This window comes from Protopterus annectens, chromosome 1.part1 (assembly GCF_019279795.1).
Source record: "Protopterus annectens isolate FY-2018-M chromosome 1.part1, PAN1.0, whole genome shotgun sequence".
In the NCBI taxonomy this organism is placed as follows: domain Eukaryota; kingdom Metazoa; phylum Chordata; order Ceratodontiformes; family Protopteridae; genus Protopterus; species Protopterus annectens.
The window spans coordinates 297,301,777-297,322,987 of record NC_056726.1 but is presented as its reverse complement, the minus strand read 5'-3'; the positions used below and the strand labels follow the sequence as shown (position 1 = coordinate 297,322,987).

The following is a 21,211-nucleotide window of genomic DNA, read 5'->3' as shown; positions in this document are numbered from 1 at the left end:
TCCCAACTAATGCCATACCTAACCCTGAACAACCTCCTGTCCCCCACCCAACATGACTTCCGCCCTGGCCACAGCACTATGACTGCCATGCTTTCCTTCCTTGAGACAGTCAACCTAGCATGGGACAGTGACAACTATGTATCCTCACTGTTTCTAGACCTTTCAAAGGCATTCAATACCATCTCCCATTCCCTACTCTTGTCCCAGCTCTCACACCTGCACATCTCACCCTCAACCATATCCTGGTTCTCCAGCTACCTTTCCATGCGCTAACAAGCTGTGCAATAGAAAGAGTCAACTTCCCCTTTCCTACCTACACCCACAGGAGTATCACAAGGATCTGTACTAGGCTCACTCCTCTTTAACATATTTATCAACAGCTTCCACCTCTCCATCCCTGACGCCTCAGTTATCTAATACGCAGATGACCCCACTATCATCTGCTCAGCCTCCTGCCCCTCCAACTAACCCAATTAGCCTTTTCCAAAATAGAATCTTGGGTGCAATCCAACCACCTAGCACTAAACACTAAAAAAAAAAATGAATGATTTTCACTCCCACCAAAATCTCCCAACTCAACTAAGACCTATTTTCCATCAATAGCCACAGTAACACCCCCCCCTAGAAATCATTCCCAGTACTAAACTACTTGGCATTACCATATATGAAAACCTAAAATTTGACTCCCACATTTTCTCCACAATCAGAAAAAACAACCAAAAAATTGGTCTTCTCTACAGACACAACTGTTACCTTATCCCCTCCCCCTGACAAACCCTCTTATCTTCCTTTCTTCTCCCCTCCCTCCTATACGGTGCCCCCTACTCTCCAACATACAACTTGGCCTTTGCTCCAAACTCGAATACTGTTACAACAAAGTCTGCAAATTCGCAACCAATTCTAAGAACTCTTCCCATCACTGCCACTCTCTACACACCCTCAACTGGCTAGAACTCCCTAACCACCTAAAATACCTCCAGCTTATAACAGCTCACAAACTTATCTACAAACCAACATTATGCCCTTCTCTCGCCAAATGTCTAATACCCTACACACCCAGCCGCTCCTTGAGATCCAAAGGTCAAAACCTCTTACAAGTGCACAAACCCTTACATCCACCTGGCCAATTACTACTATCCCACACCATAGCCAAACTGTGGAACTCTCTACCCTCCCCACTACGTAATTTACCTAACCATAACAATTTCAAATCCACACTTCTCTCCCATCTGTCCTCCAGATGGGAATGCCCTTCACATGCTCCCACCTAATAAAAAAAAAAAAAAAAATTCTCATGTTATAAGCTTTCCAGAAAATGTATGCATGCTGGCCTCTGCCCTGTCTTGCACATACCCTTATAATGTCATCCTCCTAAATGTAATGTAACATATACTTTAGTGTAAAATTGATACCTCTGTACTGATCATCACTATGTAACCTATTCTGTCTATTGTGATGTTGGTCAAGTACTTTTTTTTTTATTTAGTGTTTTCCTTTTTTGCAACTTTGCAACTTGTAATTTTCTGTGACAACCAGTGTGTGTTTTACAGTAATGTTGTTTTACATAATGTTGTTTTACAATGTACTGGAGCTTTCCTCCTTGGGTCTCCACTGAAAAGGGGCCACAAGCCCAGCTGGACTAACCCAGTTAACAAACAATAAATAAATAAATTTAACATTTGTTTACCAGGATGGTCCAGCTGGACAGCTAGTGTCAGTTTTCAGTGGAGTCCTGGGGAGAATAGCTCCAAACAGTTACAGAGTATGTTGTTGTTATCTTTCGGCTTTTCCCGGTTGGGGTCGCCACAGCGGAACTCCAGTCCACTAATGATTGGCAGTAGATTTTCACAAATGCCGAGGTGCCAGCTTGATGTTCAACCTTCAACGAAGGCACGCCCATTTACGCATGTCTTTTGAACGCCCACCCAACCGCGGGGGGGACATGCAGACTCCACACAGAAGGCACTCCCCGCACTCCAGCCGAGAATCGAATGGGAGAACCTTTTGCTGTGAGACAACATCACTACCACTGCACCACGTAAAATAAATTTAAAATAAATGACACTCAAAATGACAAAGTTTAGGATACACATATAGAAAGGTTAACAAGCTAATAATATAGAGATAAAGTACAGTCGTGTGATCTTTCACTGTGTCTTTTGACATTACAGAGCTTTGGTATAGTGTAGGCGTATAGAAAATATTTACAGTATGTACAAGGAGAAAAGAGAAGGAGTGTAATACAATATTATGTATTGACTAAAGCATAAAGAGTAGCTTCATTCAACAGGGTGGGAGTTCAGGGAGGTCCATTGCAGTTACATAACTGGTTGGTGCATAAGTGGGATTTTAGATGGGTTTTGAAGGTGGATGTACATTTTTGTAGCCTGAGGTCAGGAGGCAGGGTATTCCATATTTTTGCAACTTTGTGACTGAAGAGAGATTCCCCAGAACTGTTTTTACAGTGAATATTTTCTATCAGAGCTTTGTTACTGGATTGGAACTGCCTGTTTGAATTCTAGAATTTAGGAGGCCTGTCAGAGCAGGGGTTTTGTCAGGATAATATAATATCTGGTGTGCCAGGTTAAGTTGGTGTATCGTAGTAGGTTTGGCAATACTAACCAGAGGAGTGTATATGGAATGGCAGTGGTGGGAGCATGATCTGGCATTGGTAGTGAATCTGGCGATTTTGTTGTAGCATGTGGAGAGTTTATTAAGGTCAGTTTTATTTAGGTTTGTTAATACTGCGCATGCATACAGTAGTGTTTATAGCAGATACGTTCTAGCTATGGCGACTTTAGCTTTGGAAGTTGGGTACTGTTTGCAACGATAGAGGGTCCCTAGTTTCTTATATACTGTGGAGACAGTAAGGGATATGTATTTTACTTGTTGGTCAATGGTAAATACTAGTAACTTGGCTTCTGGGACTGGGGTAATAAGGGTCTTGTCAGCTGGGGATATGGAGAAGGTAGTAAATAGGGTTTTTGTAGGGTGGAACAACATAAGTTGTGTTTTCTTTCGGTTAATATTAATTGGGAGTTGTTTATTCAGTTTTCTATTGCAGTGAAGGATTGTCGGTTTTTGTGTTGGAGGAGTTGAATGTTGGATGCGGAGCAGAACAGAGTTGTATTGTCAGCATATTGGACTATTTTGGCTTTTGTAGTTGCAGAGTGTAGTTGATTTGTAAAGATATTAAACAGGAGGGGTTGCAGAGTGGAGTTGATTTGTAAAGTTATTAAACAGGAGGGGGCCAAGGATGGAGCCTTGGGATACACTGACCAGGAGTGGGGGGATAGGGAGTTAAGCCATTTAACAGATTGTTGGCGGTTGTCTAGCTATCCTTTAAACCAGAGCAGGGTGGGGCTGTCAAGGTTGAGATCTGAGAGGCAGGTTAGAAGTTTATTGTGGGAAACTGCATCAAAAGCTTTGGATAAGTCTAGAAAGGTGGCAGAGTCAAGATTACCTTGGTTCTTATATGTGTTTATGATGTTGGTGAAGTTAATTAGGGCTGTGGTGGTGCTGAATGGGTGGAAGCCATGTTGTTATTTGGATAGAAAGTTGTTAGAGAGAAGGTGGATGAGGAGTTGATGGTGAATGCATCTTTCTAAGATTTTGGATAGGGGTGAGAGGATTATGACTGGTCGATAGAGAGATCTGTGGAGGGACCACCCTTGTGAAGGGGAATAATAAAAGAGGATTTCCACAAGGTTGTGGGGGGGGGGGGGTGCTCAGCAATACTCACCATAAAGCTGGATCTTTTCATCCTTGGCTGTCTGATACAACATCCCTCCCCCAACTCCAAGATTTTGGACAATGGGAGAGGTATAGGTCCCCAGTAGTTAACTTCTAACAGTGTGTTGTCGGGATGTTGCCTTCTGGTGGTCAGGTTTCTTTTGTACAACCTAGTGATCAGCACTTTCTCAGAAATGTTCTTAAAGTGCAAGTAGCATTGCCTTAAAGAAAAATGGATTAAGTTAGTAGCCTGTGTAGCTTAAGTTAGTACATTTGGATCTGTCTTGTAGGTAAATGGTTATAAATAGTCATTTTTGTTGTGTATGCTAGTAAAACAGACATTATGGATAGTAGTGCCTCAAAAGAATGACATTACCGTCTGAGTCTGTTGTGATTTTTCTAGTCTGAATTTAAACTCTTTTACTTCCCATTACACAACTGGTGTTATACTTAGTAGCACTGACAAATGTTATTGCCTTTGCTTGCCATTTAATTTGTGAAAAGGCTTTTCATTTTTTACCCTTGCAGTGAATTACCTTCCAGAAAATGTGTTCCTCCTCTTGCAGTCTGTGGTGGTGAGTAATAAGTATTTTATTGATTTTGTGGCCTTCCTGCAGTTGTTGCTGTCAACATGTTGTATTTTCCCCTATCATCAGTGAATATAACTCAAGGTGGATCAATCGTGTTCTGCTTACTAAAGAAATAATTACTTTCTGTCAGAATTAGCTTTAAAAATTATTTCATTTTATAAATCATACTTTGATATGCTCATTTTTTATTTAGTGGTCTGTTAAGAATGATGTTAGACATTGATTAGGTTCTAAGTACTCACTTTGAGTATTCTTTGTCGTTATCAGTGTTTTCATGCAAGTTTCCAGGTTTGTGTATTGCAGTTTGCAAGTTGAACTTTTTTCCACAACACAGTAAAATGTTATTTATCGTGTGTCCTGCATTTCAAAAATAAGTAAATAAAATGAAATAGAAAGATGGAATGTCCAGCCATTTACATGTTTTGAAACTGGCACATAGTAAAAGTTTGATTTTAAATGTTATGAACCCACTCTGAGGAAAGCGGCCATTTCAAGTAGGTAACCCATTTTGCATTTGTTTATCCAGATTGGACCAGTCTTCTCAAGGAAAAGTATGAATACTTAATTGAAGAACATATGAGAGAGGCAGGGGTGCAAAGAGAATCATCCTGCTCAGTTCCATAAGACTTGTAGAGTTAACAGTGAGAACCTTGGGGCTGGGGGTCTCTTCAGAGTAAACTATATCCATAGATGGGAGGATAGATAAATAAAGGTCATGGGAAGAAAACATAAAGGGCACATAAAAATGCAGAAAGACAGTAGAGTTTGAAAGAAAGGGGTTGGACATGTGCCTGGCTCTGTGGTGGAGAAGGATGAAGACCTGACCTTGACCCATATGACCTGAGTTCTAGTAGAGGTTCAGGTGCTGGAAGAGCTAGACAAAGGTGGGGAGAGTAAGAGGGGAGTGAGAGCTTACACTGACTCTCCATCCCTGGGGAGAGAGTAGTGGTTCTTGGTCAGACGATTGTTCTTTGTTAGAGGAGAGTGGTCCTTGATCAGACCATTGCTTCTTTGTTAGTGGAGGCTTGCATGACACTGGTAGCCATAAAACATGGAAATCTGGGTTTGGCAGTCTCAAGCTGATTGTGGTAAACTTTGTAGATGTATGTGGGAGCATACATACATACACATCAGAGAAAAGCTTAGGAGGCCAACCACCAAGGGTTTAAGCCCATAGAAATGTTTCTATAGCCTATGCCCAGCATGATGTGGGCTGCCAGCTGGAGAAGGTGGTGGAGCTATATAATTCTATGCCTGGGGTCACTAGGTAGGATTGTCATAGGGCTCCATAACAGATGGAGGCACAAACCACTCATGTGGCTGTCTGAAAGATGGCCTCTGAGGACAGCTGTCACCTCCGTACTGAGGATAAGTGAATCGGCTCATGTAATACTGGGAAGCCATGATTGTCAACATGTGTGAGGAGAAAAAAAGAACCAGAAAATAAGTGTTGGATGGGTATGGATGCATATGGCCATAAATAGTAAAATGAGTAGCCAAAAAATAACTCCGTGATATGTCTTACCTGCCATTGATAAAGGAGTGTCACATTTTTCATTGGTGTAAGCAGTTTACCAGTTTTGACAGTTGATTTTGACTCTACAGATGTTTTTAACTTACACTGTGCTTTTGTGTTGTCAGATAAGGTTACCTTAGTTAAAGGGGTCACTCGTAACTTTCCACACACCCATTCTGTTTGGGGTATATATTTGAACTTCTTTGGTATGAACTTGCTCAATCAAGTTTTGCTTAAAACTGAATCTCTAAGACATATGGTAGTTTGCAGTACATAGAACAAAGATGCAACAGTACTAATATATTAATGTGAAAATGTTATGCTGTTTAGGAATGAAAATGGTTTCTCTTCTGTAACCTCAGATCTGAAGTAGGATATTCATTTGTCTGCAACCTGTGGGTTATGGATCCGATATCGGATCCGAACCGGCATGGTTTTCCAGCTATGGCTCCAAGCTCTCAGCTCCTCCCCTCACCCATAATGCCCTGCTCTACCCTCATGACCCCAGATCTTGTTTGCCGCGCTGGTAACTGGATGTGGATACATAGCTCTCAGCTAAGTGAACTATTTTCTTGTCTAAAAACAGAAAATTTTTTGTTTCTTTAACTAAATTTGTGTGAAAGTAGTAGGTTTCCCTTTAATATAGACTGTTTTGAGTTTATTTTAAGTTACAGTAATAATTTTTATTCCCTCCCCTCGCTGTAATGAGAGTGTGTGTGTAGGCCTGTGTGCTTTTTTGTTGTTTAAGTTACTTTCTGTAACTTTAGGTTTTATAGATTATGGCTGAACAGCCTAAATCTATATTTTGAATGCCCGAGTGTGGCCATAAGCTCTCACCGGCTGATGGCCACACTCGGTGTGTTAGTGTCTTGGGGTTGAACACCTCACATCTGGTTGTTCCATTTGTGCAGGGTTCAACCCCAGGGCACTGAGGAGCGGAGGTCCAAGCTGGTCTTGGCGGGTCTTTTACCGCGGACTCGGCTCCGCCTCCGCTCCTTCGGGACTACTGTTTCTGCAGTTGTTCCCCTGTGGCACCCTCCTGCTCCTGGGACTCAAACTCCCGCTTCTGGAGAGGAGAGGGATGCAGCTAAAGGACGGAGGGAGAAGCACCACAAGCGGCGGGCCGAGACCTCTGTTTCGGCCCCGCCAGCCAAGCTGGCTTCTCCCGGCTCCGTTGTCGGTTCGGTCTCCTCCTTCTCGGCTCCGGTCCCCTGTGTGCTTCTCACCGGGTCCTGAGGAGGAGGAGACCCGATCTCCGTCGAGGCTATCGAGGAGGCACTCCAGGCCTACCTCGGTAGCCTCTTCGAGATCTACCCATAGCCTTTCTGATGCTGATCTGGACCGGATGATGAGAAGGTTCATCCAGGCCCAGATGCAGATGGGAGTGCTCTTGCCTCCCCTCCGGGGAGCTCAACACCCTTTTAAGCCTATTGCTCCTTCTCCGACCCGCTATCCGGGTTCGGAGCAACTGGAGCGAGCAGCTTCGGGCGGGGAAGGTCGGAGCCGATAGTACTTGGTACCGGATCCGACCCTGCCCTCGAGTGCGTCGGACCCGATCTCGGAGCCTGGATCCGAGCCGGATCCGGGGATCAGTGCTCCTTCGGCGCCGTCTGTGTCGGAGCGCACTGTCCTTCGGATCCGAGTGCCGCGCCGGCTCCGATCCACTCTTCGGATCCGAGGGGAGCCGATTGTCGGATCCTTTGGTCGAGGTCGGCTCCCCTTCGGCTTTGATGTAGTGGAGAGGGCTCTGTTGAGGGTCTCCGGACCCCCGGCACTTGCTTCGGCTCCGTCCCGCGCTCCCTCTGCACTGGGCCAGGCTTCCACCATCCGGCCCCTGGGACAGCCCGTTTCTGTGCCCCAAGTTGCTCCCATGGAGCAAATTACTGCTTGCGAGGACTCCTCTGACAGCCCCCCAGAGGAGGCCCCTTGCAAGCATACGTGCAAAAGGAGGCACATTGACTCCCCCGAGTCTCTCACTGAAGACACGGACTTGGAGGAAGGGGAAGGCTCCCCACGGTCACCCTCCGAGGATGTCTCCTTTGGAGACATCATGGAAATGCTCCGTATTAGGGGGGGGTGGTCTGCCCCCAAGTCTTCCTCGGACGAGTCCGTGTTCTTGGAGGCATTCGAAACGGGCCCGTCTACCTCTTGGGTGTCCCCCCCTGCCGACCCCCTGGTGGACCTTATTACCACCAGGGCGTGGAAGGAACCGGACACCGTGGAGCCAATTCCCAAAAGACCGGATAGGATCCTTAGTCCGCCTCCGACAGGACCCATTGGAGTAAGGGGCCTCCTGTAGATGCCATGTTGACGGCGGCGGCCACAAAGAGGGAACTGGCTCAGGAGAGTCCCTCAGTCCACCCACCGAGCAAGGAGTCTCGGATGATGGACCGCTTGGGGAAGCGGATGTTCAGTTCGGCGACCTTCTCGGTAAGGGCGCTGAACTATTTGGCACATGTTATTCGGATGCAGCGAGATCTTATTAAGGAATACGCTGCATCCCCCCCTGAGTCCATTTCGGAGGAGGACAGAGTTCTGCACTCCACCAAAATGGCCACTCTTAGGTCAGTCACAAACACTTCTATGCGGCTACTCTCCCATGCAACGGAGGGCGCCGCTAGAGCTGCGGGGACAGGACTGGTCACTAGACGTCAGGCCTGGCTCCGTCACTGCGATTTTTCTGAGCCCTTCAAGGCGTCGTTTGCGAACGCCCGCTTTGATGGTTGTGCTCTGTTTGGCAAGACCGTTCGAGGCGTTGACCCAGAGCGAGAAGGACGGAAGACGCTGTCTGCCGTCGGAATCCGCTTCTCTGCACCCCAGAGGCCCTATTCTAGGAACCAAAAGGGTCAGAAGAAGATGTGGTTCCGGAAGTCGCAGCAGTCCCAGCCTGCTCCGGACAACCAGTCCTTCCGTGGCAGAGGAGGACAGGGAGGACGCCGCCCTAGAGGCAGAGGGGCTCCCAGAAACTTCGGGTCCAGGGAACCTTTCTCTGAACGGCCCGCAGCAACTCTGAGGGTTGCCCGACTGCTCTACTCTGGAGGCAGTCGGGGACGTTCCGGGCACCTAGCGGCATGGGAGTCCATAACATCGGACCGCTGGGTTCTCCAAATCATATCCAGGGATATCGCATTCCTTTCCTTCACCTTCCAAAGTTGAAGTCCCTCCCAGACGTCCCACCCGGTCAACGGGAGGCCGCTTTGGCAGAAATTGGCCATCTGCTAAAGAAAAGAGCCATCCAGCCCGTTCCCCAGACCAGATCGGATTAGGGTTCTACTCCAGATTCTTTTTAGTGCCAAAAGACGGGGAACTAAGACCAATCCTAGACCTCTCTCTCTTGAATCTGGCAGTCCCCAAAGAAAAATTCCGAATGGTCACTCTGCAATCTATTCTCCCCCTTCTGGGAGAAAATCACTGGATGTGCTCGATAGATCTCAAGGACGCGTACTACCACATCCTGATGGACAGGCGCTCCAGGAGGTTTCTCCGCTTCCGGCTGGGAGCCAGTCACTACCAGTTCCGGGTCCTTCCCTTTGGTCTCACCACAGCCCCCAGGGTGTTTACCAAAGTACTAGCAGTGGTAGCGGCCCACCTGAGGCTTCAGGGGGTGCAGGTCTTTCCCTACCTGGACGACTGGCTCCTTACCGCCCCAACAAGGCATCTACTTCTCTTGGCGCGAGACTCCTTTCTCCATCTTGCTCCATTTCTGGGCATCACAATAAATACAAAAAAGTCCAACCTGGCGCCCACACAGCTCTTAGATTTCATAGGGGCCAGATTAGACACAAGGAGTTTACGAGCCTTCCTCACTGCGGACAGAGTTCTAAATCTGCAGCTCCAGGTGCGGGCCATTCTCCATTCAAGTTCTGTTCCAGCGGAGTTGGTCCTGAGGGCTCTAGGGTCCATGGCTTCGGCTATAGCACTTCTTCCTCTTGCCAGGCTCAATATGCGCATTCTACAGTGGACGCTCTTAGTACAGTGGTCATACCTTGCTCTCCCCATGCATCATCCCATAGCGATCAGCAAGGCTTGCAAGCGGTCCCTCTTGTGGTGGCTCCACTCCCCGGATCTCCACGAGGGTCGCCCATTTTGTGCTTCTCCCCCTCTCGCCACGGTGACCACGGATGCCTCCCGCCTCGGGTGGGGGCACTTTGGGCCGGACAGTCCAAGGCACGTGGAACGATTCAGAGACCTTACTGCATATCAATGTTCTAGAGATGAGAGCAGTGCTCTTAGCGTTGCTAGCACTTCAGGACTTTCTTCCCTTGGGAACAATTGCGATTCAATCGGACAATATGTCTGTTGTCTGGTACATCAACAAACAAGGGGAACAAGGTCTTACCCTCTTTGTCGAGAGGCCATGAGAGTTTGGGAATGGGCAATCTCCACCAATCGCTTTCTCATAGCAACGCACATTCCGGTCGGTCCAACATCCTAGCGGACAAGCTCAGTCGCACCATTCTGACCCCTTACGAGTGGTCTCTCAATTGTCAAGTAGCGAACGCATATTCGCACGGTGGGGAACCCTTCATGCGATCTTTTGCTTCTCCCTCAAACACCAAGTGCGACAGTTTTTTCGCTCTAATACCTCCTCCGGAGGTACCCCAAGAGACGCTCTGGTGCATGCTTGGCCACCCGGTCTTCTGTATGCCTATCCACCCTTGCCTCTGATGCTGCAAGTTCTTCAGAAAGCCTCTCGGGTGGGTTGCAGAATGATTCTCATTGCTCCATTCTGGCCTCGACAGATCTGGTTCCCCTTCCTAAGGTCTCACTCGGTGAATCCTCCTTGGATTCTAGATCCCATTCCGGATCTGATATCCCATCCATCCTGCATTCCTCCTCCGAACCTGGACAACCTGAAGCTGACCGCTTGGCTGCTCCAGTTCCACTCTTGATAAGGACTCCCGGTATTTCTTCACTGGTAAAGGCTATTTTGGTGGCGGCTCATAAACCATCCACTAGAAAGGTTTACCGAAGCAAATGGAAACGTTTCTCTGTGTGGGCGGAGCGGCAAGGCCTAAATCCCTTCACGGTTCCTCTCCCTGTAGTGCTTGATTTTCTAACCTCTCTCTTTAATGATGGTGCCAGCAGTTCCACAGTCAAAGTTCAACTGGCTGCAATTTCTCACTATCACATTGGTCAAGAGTCTAATCCTCTTATGTCAGCCAAATTGTGCAAAACATTTCTTAAAGGTACTTTCCTTCTCAGGCCCCTATAAAACAAGCAGTTCCTCCTTGGGACCTTTCTTTGGTCCTACAGGCCTTGACCGCTCCCCCTTTCGAGCCCGCGGCTACGGTGGATCTCAAATTCTTGTCCTACAAGACAGCCTTTTTGGTAGCCATTACATCAGCCAAGAGAGTTTCTGAACTTCAAGCTTTATCAGCTAAACCTCCTTACTTGGTATTTCATCCGGACCGTGTCTCCCTCAGGACCAACCCGTCCTTCCTTCCTAAAATCGCTTCTGAAGCAAACATCAATCAATCCATTAACCTCCCTGTTTTCTTCCCTAAGTATGAAAACAAAGGTGAATATAAGCTACACTCACTAGATGTTCACAGGCAACTTAGATTTTATCTCAACAGGACAGCTGGTCATAGGCAATCCGACCAGCTGTTTATTTCCTTTGCAAAATTCAATTTGGGCAAGCCAATTTCTAAAGTTTCTCTGTCCGCTGGATTTCACAGTGCATTTTATTGGCTTATCAAGCGTCAGGAAGGCCCGCACCGGGGTGTTCATGCCCATTCAACCCGGTCAGTATCTACCTCGGCAGCCTTCAAGGCTAGGATTCCTCTAGATGATATTTGTGCAGCAGCCACGTGGGCTTCATCTCATACATTTATTTCTCACTATAAGTTGGATCTTGCATCTAGGGTAGAGCATCCTTTGGCTCAGCGGTGCTCGAATATCCTTCCATGATGGCGCCCAAGATTCAGGTAGCTGGGGACTCTGTCCCACAGGTTGCAGACAAATGAATATCCTACTTCAGATTTAGAAGTTATGTACTCACCATAACGTTCCATCTGAGTAGGTGTATTCATTTGTCTGCAACCATCCCCCTCCTATCCCCTGGCCTTTCAGTTTCCTGCATATTCCTTGTTACCCTTTTTAGGGTATTGTTGCTTTGGCAAACTCGATCTGAGGTCATGAGGGTAGAGCAGGGCATTATGGGTGAGGGGAGGAGCTGAGAGCTTGGATCCATAGCTGGAAAACCATGCCGGTTCGGATCCGATATCGGATCCATAACCCACAGGTTGCAGACAAATGAATACACCTACTCAGATGGAACGTTATGGTGAGTACATAACTTCTAATTTTCAAAGGGTTTTTAGGGGGATTTGAGTCAAATGTAAAGAGAGATATCTGCATTTGCTCGTATGTACTCGCCTGCTTGATAGCACAGAGAGGTAAAACTGCAGTTCACTAAGAAACTATTTTCATTAGGCCTGAATTTTATTCCCTCAGTCTCCACTTTATTATTTGAATAAATGAGCAAGCCTGACTAAAACATGACTGTGCACAGCAATGGAATATACAGTTTTACATATTTCATACTGATTTCATCAAAGACTAAGTAAAATGTGTACTGGTATGGAAAGCAGATCACAGAGACTGGCACACAGTTGACAATTTTGCTTAGGGTATTATAAATTCCATCTCTGTTTAGTATGACTAAACATCTTTTGCTTGCTTTTTGCAGTTAGATAAAATTTCCTGAAATTGTCAATACACATACCCAAGAAATATTGTATAACCTGACATGTGGCTGGTGTACCAGAGTATGACTTGTGCCCATAGGCATATTGTTATACCTACCTCCTTAACTCTCAATGACTTTGCTGAAGAATGAGGCACAATACCATAAGTAACAGGCAACAAAATTGAGTACAGAACATTTTGCATCAACATGCATTTTCTGAACAATAAGAAGTGTGAAACTCTAATGTTCAGCATTGCTGTTTAACTGTAATCCTCCGTGATTTACCAGAGAAAAAATTTAGAAGGGACAGGATAAAAATATTATGCCAAATCAGGGACATTTTGGAGATGTTCATCGTGTTACACTGCTGCAGTCATTACCCTTGGGTTATCCTGCCGTCAGGCGGTTCCCCGGTTGGCTTGAGTTCTAAAGTCTTGGTCCAGCATTGGTTGCTGTCGCCTCCTCCCTGATGTCAGTGCGACAGGGGTATATAAGATGCAGCCAACGCCATTTTCTTCATTCTTTCATGCCGCGCAGTGCCCTAAGCAAAAGCAGTTCGCAAGTGCTGGTCGGCCGTCTCCTGAAATTTTCATTCCGAATCCAGAACCAAAGTCTTCTACAAAGCTAAGTACCCTATTGGGGAAACCTTTTCTTGCCTCAGACCAATGTCAGTAAAAGTTAACTGTATTTCTTGTGGGAAGCAAATACCTCATAAGGATTTCCATTCCTATTGTATCCCATGCCTAGGTCTAGGCCCAGACCACGACGTCACTGGTTGTCAATTTTGTGCTAGGTTTAACAAATGCACTATTAAACGTCGGTTTGATTTTTGCCCAACATTATTTTGGTAGAAAATTCAATTATACCATGCCGTCGGTACTTCCGACAACCGGAATACACAAAAAGCGCAAAGACAAGGATTTTACTCAAGACTCTTTCTGGTACCCAGAAAGGACAAAGCCTGGAGGCCCTTTCTGGATCTTTCATCTCTAAACACTTACCTGGATGTTCTGAAATTCAAAATGTTGACACTACAGCAGCTTCTTCCCATGCTGGGCAAGAAAGCTTGGCTCGTGACTTTGGACCTCAAGGGAGGCATACCTGCATGTCCCTATCAGACAAAACTGCAGAAAATACCTCAGATTCATAGCTGGTTCAATGCACTACCAATTCTCTGCACTGCCCTTTGGCTTATCTACTGCACCCAGGGTCTTACAAAGTGCCTGGCACCAGTAATTGCATTTTGCAGACAGAAAGGAATTCAAATTTATCTGTACCTGGACGACTGCCTGATTCAAGCAGAGAGCAAGGACATTCTTCTAAAGCATCTGGCATTTGTAAAAAAGTTATTAAGTTGCCTGGGGTACACAGTAAATGAAAAGAAATCAAAACTAGTGCCCTCACAAGAGATTATATTCCTGGGTGCCAGCTTGAACACAACGGCCCAGATGGCTTATCTCACGCCAGACACGCAAGGACAACTGACTCAATACTTTCATTTGATGGCAACAAAGACCCAACTCCCTGCAAGAAAAATTCTGCAGGCCTTGGGTTACATGGCATCCTGCATACTACTAATTCCATATGCCAGACTGCATTTGAGGAAACTACAATGGTACCTAAAGAATGTATGGTCTCAGCACTGTCAAAGTTTGGAAACAGTTATACCACTAATCCCTTGCCTTCAACAGGATTTTCAGTGGTGGGCTCAAGCTTGTCACCTCAACAAGGGACAGCCTTTTACACAACCAACAGCCAGGCAAACACTGACAACAGATGCATCTGATTACGCCTGGGGAGCACACATGGCAGGAAAATGTATTCAGGGCACATGGCCTGCAGAACAAAGGCATCTTCACATCAATCAAAAAGAGATGCTAGCTGTACAAAATGCCCTTATAGCTTTCAAGGACCTGCTGCATCCAGGACAATTACTGCTAAAGACAGACAACACCATAGTTATGTGGTACATAGACAAGCAAGGGGGCACTCGCTCCTACCCCCTATGCAGACAAGCCCCATGACCTTGTGGAACACAACTATAAACCTTCAAGTTCATCTGCAAGCACAATTCCTGCCAGGAGAGAAAAACACACTGGCAGACGACTTAAGCAGAAACATCATGGATCCCACGAATGGGAACTGAATCCAGAAATATTCAGAATGATAACACAGAAATGGTGGAGCCCAGACATAGATCTGTTTGCATCCCCAATAAACTGCCAGCTACAAAAATTCTGCACAAGGAGTTTCCATCCACAAGCATGGAAAGTGGATGCCCTCTCATTCAGCTGGGAGAACCTACAAGTATACACTTTCCCACCACTACCTGTCCTGCCAAAGGTGCTCATAAAAGCCAGGCAAGAAGAGCCAAAGATGATCCTGATTGCACCAGACTGGCCACGCCAGCACTGGTACCTAATCTTAAGGAGCTTAGCACAAGAACCACCCTGGATTTTGCCTCCTATCCCACATCTGCTGACTCAGCACAACAATCAAATACTACACAGCCAGCTAAAGACCTTAAACCTAGCTGCATGGAAGATTCCTTAGCCAAGCAAGCAATGCCTCTCTCCAAAGCTGTTATGGATGTCATTCTGGAGGCCAGAAGGCCTAGTACCAGGAAAGCCTACTCGGATAAATGGAAGAGATTCTGTGCCTGGAACCAAGCTCACAGCCTTGACCCTCTTGTCCCAAACATTCCTCAGATACTACAATACTTAACTGAGATGCTGGACAAAGGCCACTCCTTCTCATCCATCAAGATCCACACCTCTGCTATCTCTGCTCATTACAACACGGATCCACCAATTTTCTCTAATCCCCTGTTAAAACAGTACCTCAGAGGGGCTAAAAACATAAGACTGCCCCGTAGAGCACCTACTCCAACTTGGGACCTCAACTTTGTTTTGGAAAAACTAACTTTACCTCCTTCTGAGCCAGCTAACACAGCAGAATTAAAATATATCTCTTGGAAAACTGCTCTGCTCCTGGCAATAACATCAGCACGAAGAGATTCAGAATTGCTGGCACTAATGGCAGTGGAACCTTTCCTCATTTTCCACCAGGACAGGGTGTCTTTAAGAACTAACCCTGCGTTTATGCCAAAGGTGGTATCCAGTGTGGCTCTAAACCAAACTGTTCACCTGCCAACTTTTTACCCTAAACCACAGAATAAAGGGGAGAGACTACTGCACTCATAGATTCATAGATTAGTACTAAGCTAACTGCCCTTGCGGGCCATTGTAAGCCTAGCCAATTATCCCTTGTGAGACTCAAACCCTGCACCTTGTGTTTGTAAGGCAAACACCTTAACCATTAGGCCACCCTCCCAACCCAAGGTAACTCTTTGGACATTCACAGGCAGTTACGTTTCTACTTGGACAAAACCAAAGCTTTCAGAAAATCTGAGCAATTATTGGTAGCATATGCTGCAGGAGCACAGGGAAAGGCCATTTCAAAACAGACTATTTCAAAATGGATAGGACATTGTATACGTTTCTGCTACACATACCATGGAAAACCTGTACCTAGCAGCATTAGATCTCACTCCACCAGGGCTAAAGCCTCTTCAACTGCCTACCTCAGGGGAGTACCTGCCAAGGATATTTTGGAAGCAGCAACTTGGAGTTCTGTACATACCTTCACCAAGTATTACCATCTGCCTCTATGCTCTAAATCCAGAGCTGGCTTCGCCACTGCAGTGCTGCAGGGCCTTATAGCCACCCCTAATGTCTTATAGAACCAGCCACCCTACCTCAGCTTTGGGATTCTACCCAAGTGTAATGACTGCAGCAGTGTAACACGATGAACATAGTACAGTTTTGTACCTACCATAAATGTAGATGTTTGAGTGTATACACTGCTGCAGTCCAGGTTACCCTCCCTCCTTCCCCTCTTACTGGCTGGTCCGTACCTATGTCTTCTACCCTTTACTACCTATGGGGAGTATTTGCTGGTAGCTGTAAGCTGTTTTTTGCTTTTCTTATGTATGTTTTATTAGCAATTGGAATTGCCTATCTATTTAGAGGCACCTGATATCTGGGGCAAGAAAAACTGAAGAAAATGGCGTCGGCTGCATCTTGTATACCCCTGTCACACTGACGTCAGGGAGGAGGCGACAGCAACCGATGCCGGACCAAGACTTTGGAACTCGGGCCGACTGGGGAACCGCCTGACGGCAGGATAACTGAAGTGTAATGACTGCAGCAGTGTATACACTCGAACATCTACATTTATGGTAGGTACAAAACTGTACTTTTTGCCTGTCTCCTGAAACACTACAACTTTAGAAGTTTGCATTGCATGTCACAGCATCCATTTATAAGGGTGACGGGCACCCTCTTAACACCCCCATTAACTAGTAATATAGGGGAGGAGTTAAGGAGAGGTTCTAGCTTCCCTTACAAGCAAAATTAACAGAAAGTACAGTTTGCCTTTGTTGGAAGGAGATATGTTTTCCAAAGATTTGCACTTCACTGTAAAAGTCATTCAGCTGGCATAGTAATTGTATTCTCATAACAGTTTGGCATGGTGGTAGGTTCTTAAAAATATTGCCACCTTCTGGCCCCCTCTGTCCTAAAAACCTGTCTATCTGCTTCATTGGCAGTAGTGGTGGCCTGTACTCTTCGGTCACCCATGTTAGCTCTCCTTTTGCCCGTGTTCCCCCTAGACAGGCTGTGCTGTCTTCAGGTCTAGCAGTAGCTGCTTCATCCTTGCCTTTCTGTAATTTTGGGTTAAAGCCAATCTAAATATTTTGAGATCCAGATTGAAACTTGGTGGAGCATTGTGTTTCATTTTTTTTGTTATTTAATCTTTGAGTTCCCCAACATTACTTTTATAGACTAGGCTTGTACCTATATCATTAGTATTTGCAGAATATTGGTTGACTAACAGTGTGCAGCCTACCACAATTATACCTTCCTGGTGGAAGTATAGGCTCAAAGATAATGACAAAGAACAATGGATATGCAAGAGAATCTCACTTCACTTGTGAACTGATTTGATTGACTGTTACATAGATTTCTGCTTACAGTCTACTGATGTGCTGATGTGGTAAGTGATTTACACAACCATGTTTTCCTTGATGAATTATTATTCTTCAGCTTCTTTGTGTTTATATGTCTGTTTTCTAGTTATAATGTCTCATGTCAAGAAGCTCACTAACAGTCTGGAGATACGGTCTGAGGTCCAATAGGACTGTATTGCAGACTGAAACTCTGGCATTTGCGTACCGTATGACAGACTCATCACTGTAGTTAGCTCACTAGCATTTACATGCACTTCTTATCTAGCATACCCAGTTTTGAAAGGCTAAAAGTATATCAGAGGAGCATAAATTGTATTGGATCGCTCACTGTAAGTTAACCAGAGTACTAGGCATGCAATGGGTACATCAAAATTAGACTTTTGTACTACTCGAAAAAAGACTTTCATATATTGCAACTTTTCAGTCCTTAGAATTCTGTAAAATTCTTAAACAGCAATTATCTGCCTAGCTTTTATCAGTGGTCTGTCTTATCCTGAGAATTTAATAAGACTTCATACGGTTTTGTTTTTATCTTGTTTGTCTAAGTTCTGATGCTGAACACTTTATTTACAGGACACCATTTCAGGAGCCTCTGCAACCCTCAGCAATATTTTTTTATATTGTCTGTCTGTTGGGAAAGAACTAATTTATGGTAGCTCATCTCTTTTAAATCTCACTTTCACCATATTTTTTTTTCTTATACAGATGCCTGTAGATGTTCTTCATTCCACATTGCTGCAGTCCTAACACTTGGGTAGTCCGCTGTCCCAGTCGGCCCGAATACCAAAGTATATGGCTGACGTCGGTCAAGGCGCATTAGTCTGACGTCAGGACGTCAGGGTACTAATGCGCATGACCGACGTCTTATCCTCAGTCTTTTTTGCCGCATGGTCCGATGCAGAAGCAGTTTTGCGAGTGCAGGTTGGCGTTCTGAAATTTTCTGAAGTCTGAGTTTCAGACCGAATCAAAGTTGGCTAAGTACCCGTTAGAATATTTTGTTTTTTTCTTGCCTCAGTATTTAACCGGATGTCAGAAAAAGTGAATAACTGTATTTCTTGTGGGAAACAGATACCTCATAGGGATTACCATACCTTGTGTATACCTTGTTTAGGGCCTGAGCACGACGTTGTTGGATGCCGCTCTTGTGCTAGATTTAACAAACGCACTATTAAGAGAAGGTTAGACTGTGCCAGGTTAGTTTTTGGGAAGCGTTGTAATTATAAAATGCCGTCGGATGCTCCGACGCCCGCTTCGTCCAAACAGCGCAAGGACAAAGCAGCAAAGCCTAGATTGGAAGAACCGTCAGTCCCGGACGTCGGTTCTTTAGAAGGCTCAGTGGAGCCGGAGGTTCTGCCAGGAGTTTCTTTGGAGTCTCAGGGAGAGACTTTACTGTTACAGGATGTGTCCTCTCAGGAGGTAGGCCAGGCTGAAGGGGCTTCTCAGGTGGCTGTTCTTCCCTCTCTTCCTAAGGTGGTTAGAGCCTCCCCTTCTGTTTCCAAGGCTTCTTTGAGAGGCAGGCCAGGTTTAACTTCAGTGGGGGTTTCTCCTAGCGCTTCAGGATCTTTGCCTAAGAAACATATGCTTAAAATGGCAGAGGATTTGATTACTATGATTAGAGGTTCTATGCCCCCTCCTGATAAGAGGCCTAGGGTGGAACCTGAGTTTGAGAGTTTTGAGCAGTGTTCGAGGCTTCTGAGTCTTCGGCTGAAGACTTGCAGGAGTATCCTCCTTATTCTGATTCTGATGTGGATGATTCTACTCCTTCAGCTTCTCCTCCTGAGGATTTTTCCTTTTCAGAGACTCTTCATTCCATGAGGGAGCATTTTAAATGGGAAGGTCAAGATTTCTCTGATTCCAGGAAGAGGCTTAGGGAATTCTTGTTTTTACCCCAGCATAGGCCTTTAGCTATACCTCCTGTTCTGAATGTGGTGGAAGATATTTTTGCAGAGGCTTCCCTGAACCCTGATTCTTTGCCTCCTGCCCCAGTTAAACCAGATAGGTACTATAGGGTGCCTGAAGCTCATAAGTATCTTTTTAAGAGTCCTAGGGCAGACCCGGAAACTGTCTCTCAAGGGCCTAAAGGTGTTAAGGCTTCTGTTGTTAAAAATCCTGTTCCTCCTGATAAAGAGGCAAGGGCTTTGGATAGATGGGTAAAGAAAGTGTATACTTCTTCCACTTTAGCCATGAGGGCGTTGAATTGCCAGTTTCACATGTTAAAATATCAAAATTATCTCCTTTCACAATTGAAGTCTAAGGTGGATGCTCTGGCGGAAGGTATTGAGTGTAAAGAGTTGCAGGATTTAGTTCATGTGTCTGAACAGGTGGGTAAGCATTCCTTGCAATGTGGTTTTGATGCTGTGCAGGCCTCCTCGAGGGTGGCTGCCACTGGTTCTGTTCTTCGAGGCACGCCTGGTTGAGGGATCAGAATTTAGCTGAGCATGTTAAGACAAGGATTTTGGATGCTCCATTACAGTCTGACGTGTTGTTTGGTTCGCCTGTGGAAGCAGTTTTAAAGAAAATGGAGGACAAGGCTAAGTCTATGCAGACTGTTAAAGATTTTTTGCAGGTGCAGCCTCCGAAGTTTAGTAGAAATTGGCCTACTAAGGGATGGACATATCCTGCTTATGATTCCCAGTCTAGGGGTAGGTCTAGGCGTGGTAGGGGCAGAGCTCAAGGTTCTTTTAGGCCTAGAACAGGGAGTTCACCTGCTCAGTCTTCTGGTGAGGGCAGGGGTCAGTCCTTTCGTAAACAGACCCAATGACCTGCCTTTTCAGCTGCCAGTACATTCTCGTCTGGCAGCACCTTTGGGAGGAAGGCTGGCTCTTTTCAAAGAAAATTGGGATTTAATTACCCAAGACAGATGGGTATTGGATATCATTCACCACGGTTACAGGTTTTATTTCCATACCTTGCCTCCTTTCAAAGGCATGCCAGACATTCCTCCTCTACAAAGAAAAGAGGCTCACAAGCAAATTTCTCTGTTACTCCAAATAGGGGCCATTCAGCCGGTTCCTGTGCCAGAAAGGGGCCTAGGATTTTATTCTCGCCTGTTCCTAGTACCAAAGAAGGGGAACACGTGGAGACCAATTTTGGATTTATCTATCCTCAACACTTATCTGGACATTCCCAAGTTCAAAATGTTGACGTTACAACAGCTTTTACCTCTGCTGGTCAAAGATCACTGGATGGTAACTTTAGATCTCAAGGAGGCTTACCTTCATGTGCCTATCAGACTAAGTTGCAGGAAGTATTTGCGTTTTCGAGCTGGGAATTCCCATTATCAGTTCTCTGCATTGCCCTTTGGCTTATCTACTGCGCCCAGAGTATTCACAAAGGTTCTGGCTCCAGTGATAGCTTACCTCAGGCTAAAAGGAATACAAATCTATCCTTACTTGGACGACTGCCTGATTCTGGCTCAAGAAAAGGAAGACCTTTTACAGCATTTGGAATATGTGATAGCAGTGCTAAGATGCCTAGGGTATTCTGTGAACGAAATAAAGTCCAGTCTAGTACCCTTTCAAGACATGTGCTTTCTGGGTGTGAGACTGAATACAGCAGCCCAGATGGCCTTTCTAACCCCGGACAAACAAAAGAATCTTTCCATTTACTTCCATCAACTATCTCTTCAGTCCGGGCTGACTGCAAGGACA

General features: G+C 45.6%; 1 protein-coding gene across 1 annotated transcript in view; it reads left to right on the top strand.

Moving 5' to 3' along the window:
- The window catches only part of LOC122804637 (40-kDa huntingtin-associated protein-like), a 680,147-nt gene that overhangs the window by 437,487 nt on the left and 221,449 nt on the right, over positions 1–21,211 (top strand). The window contains exon 10 of the mRNA XM_044074619.1: positions 4,261–4,307. Within this exon, the coding sequence (XP_043930554.1) occupies positions 4,261–4,307 (47 nt within the window). The remainder of the gene's footprint in view (positions 1–4,260; positions 4,308–21,211) is intronic.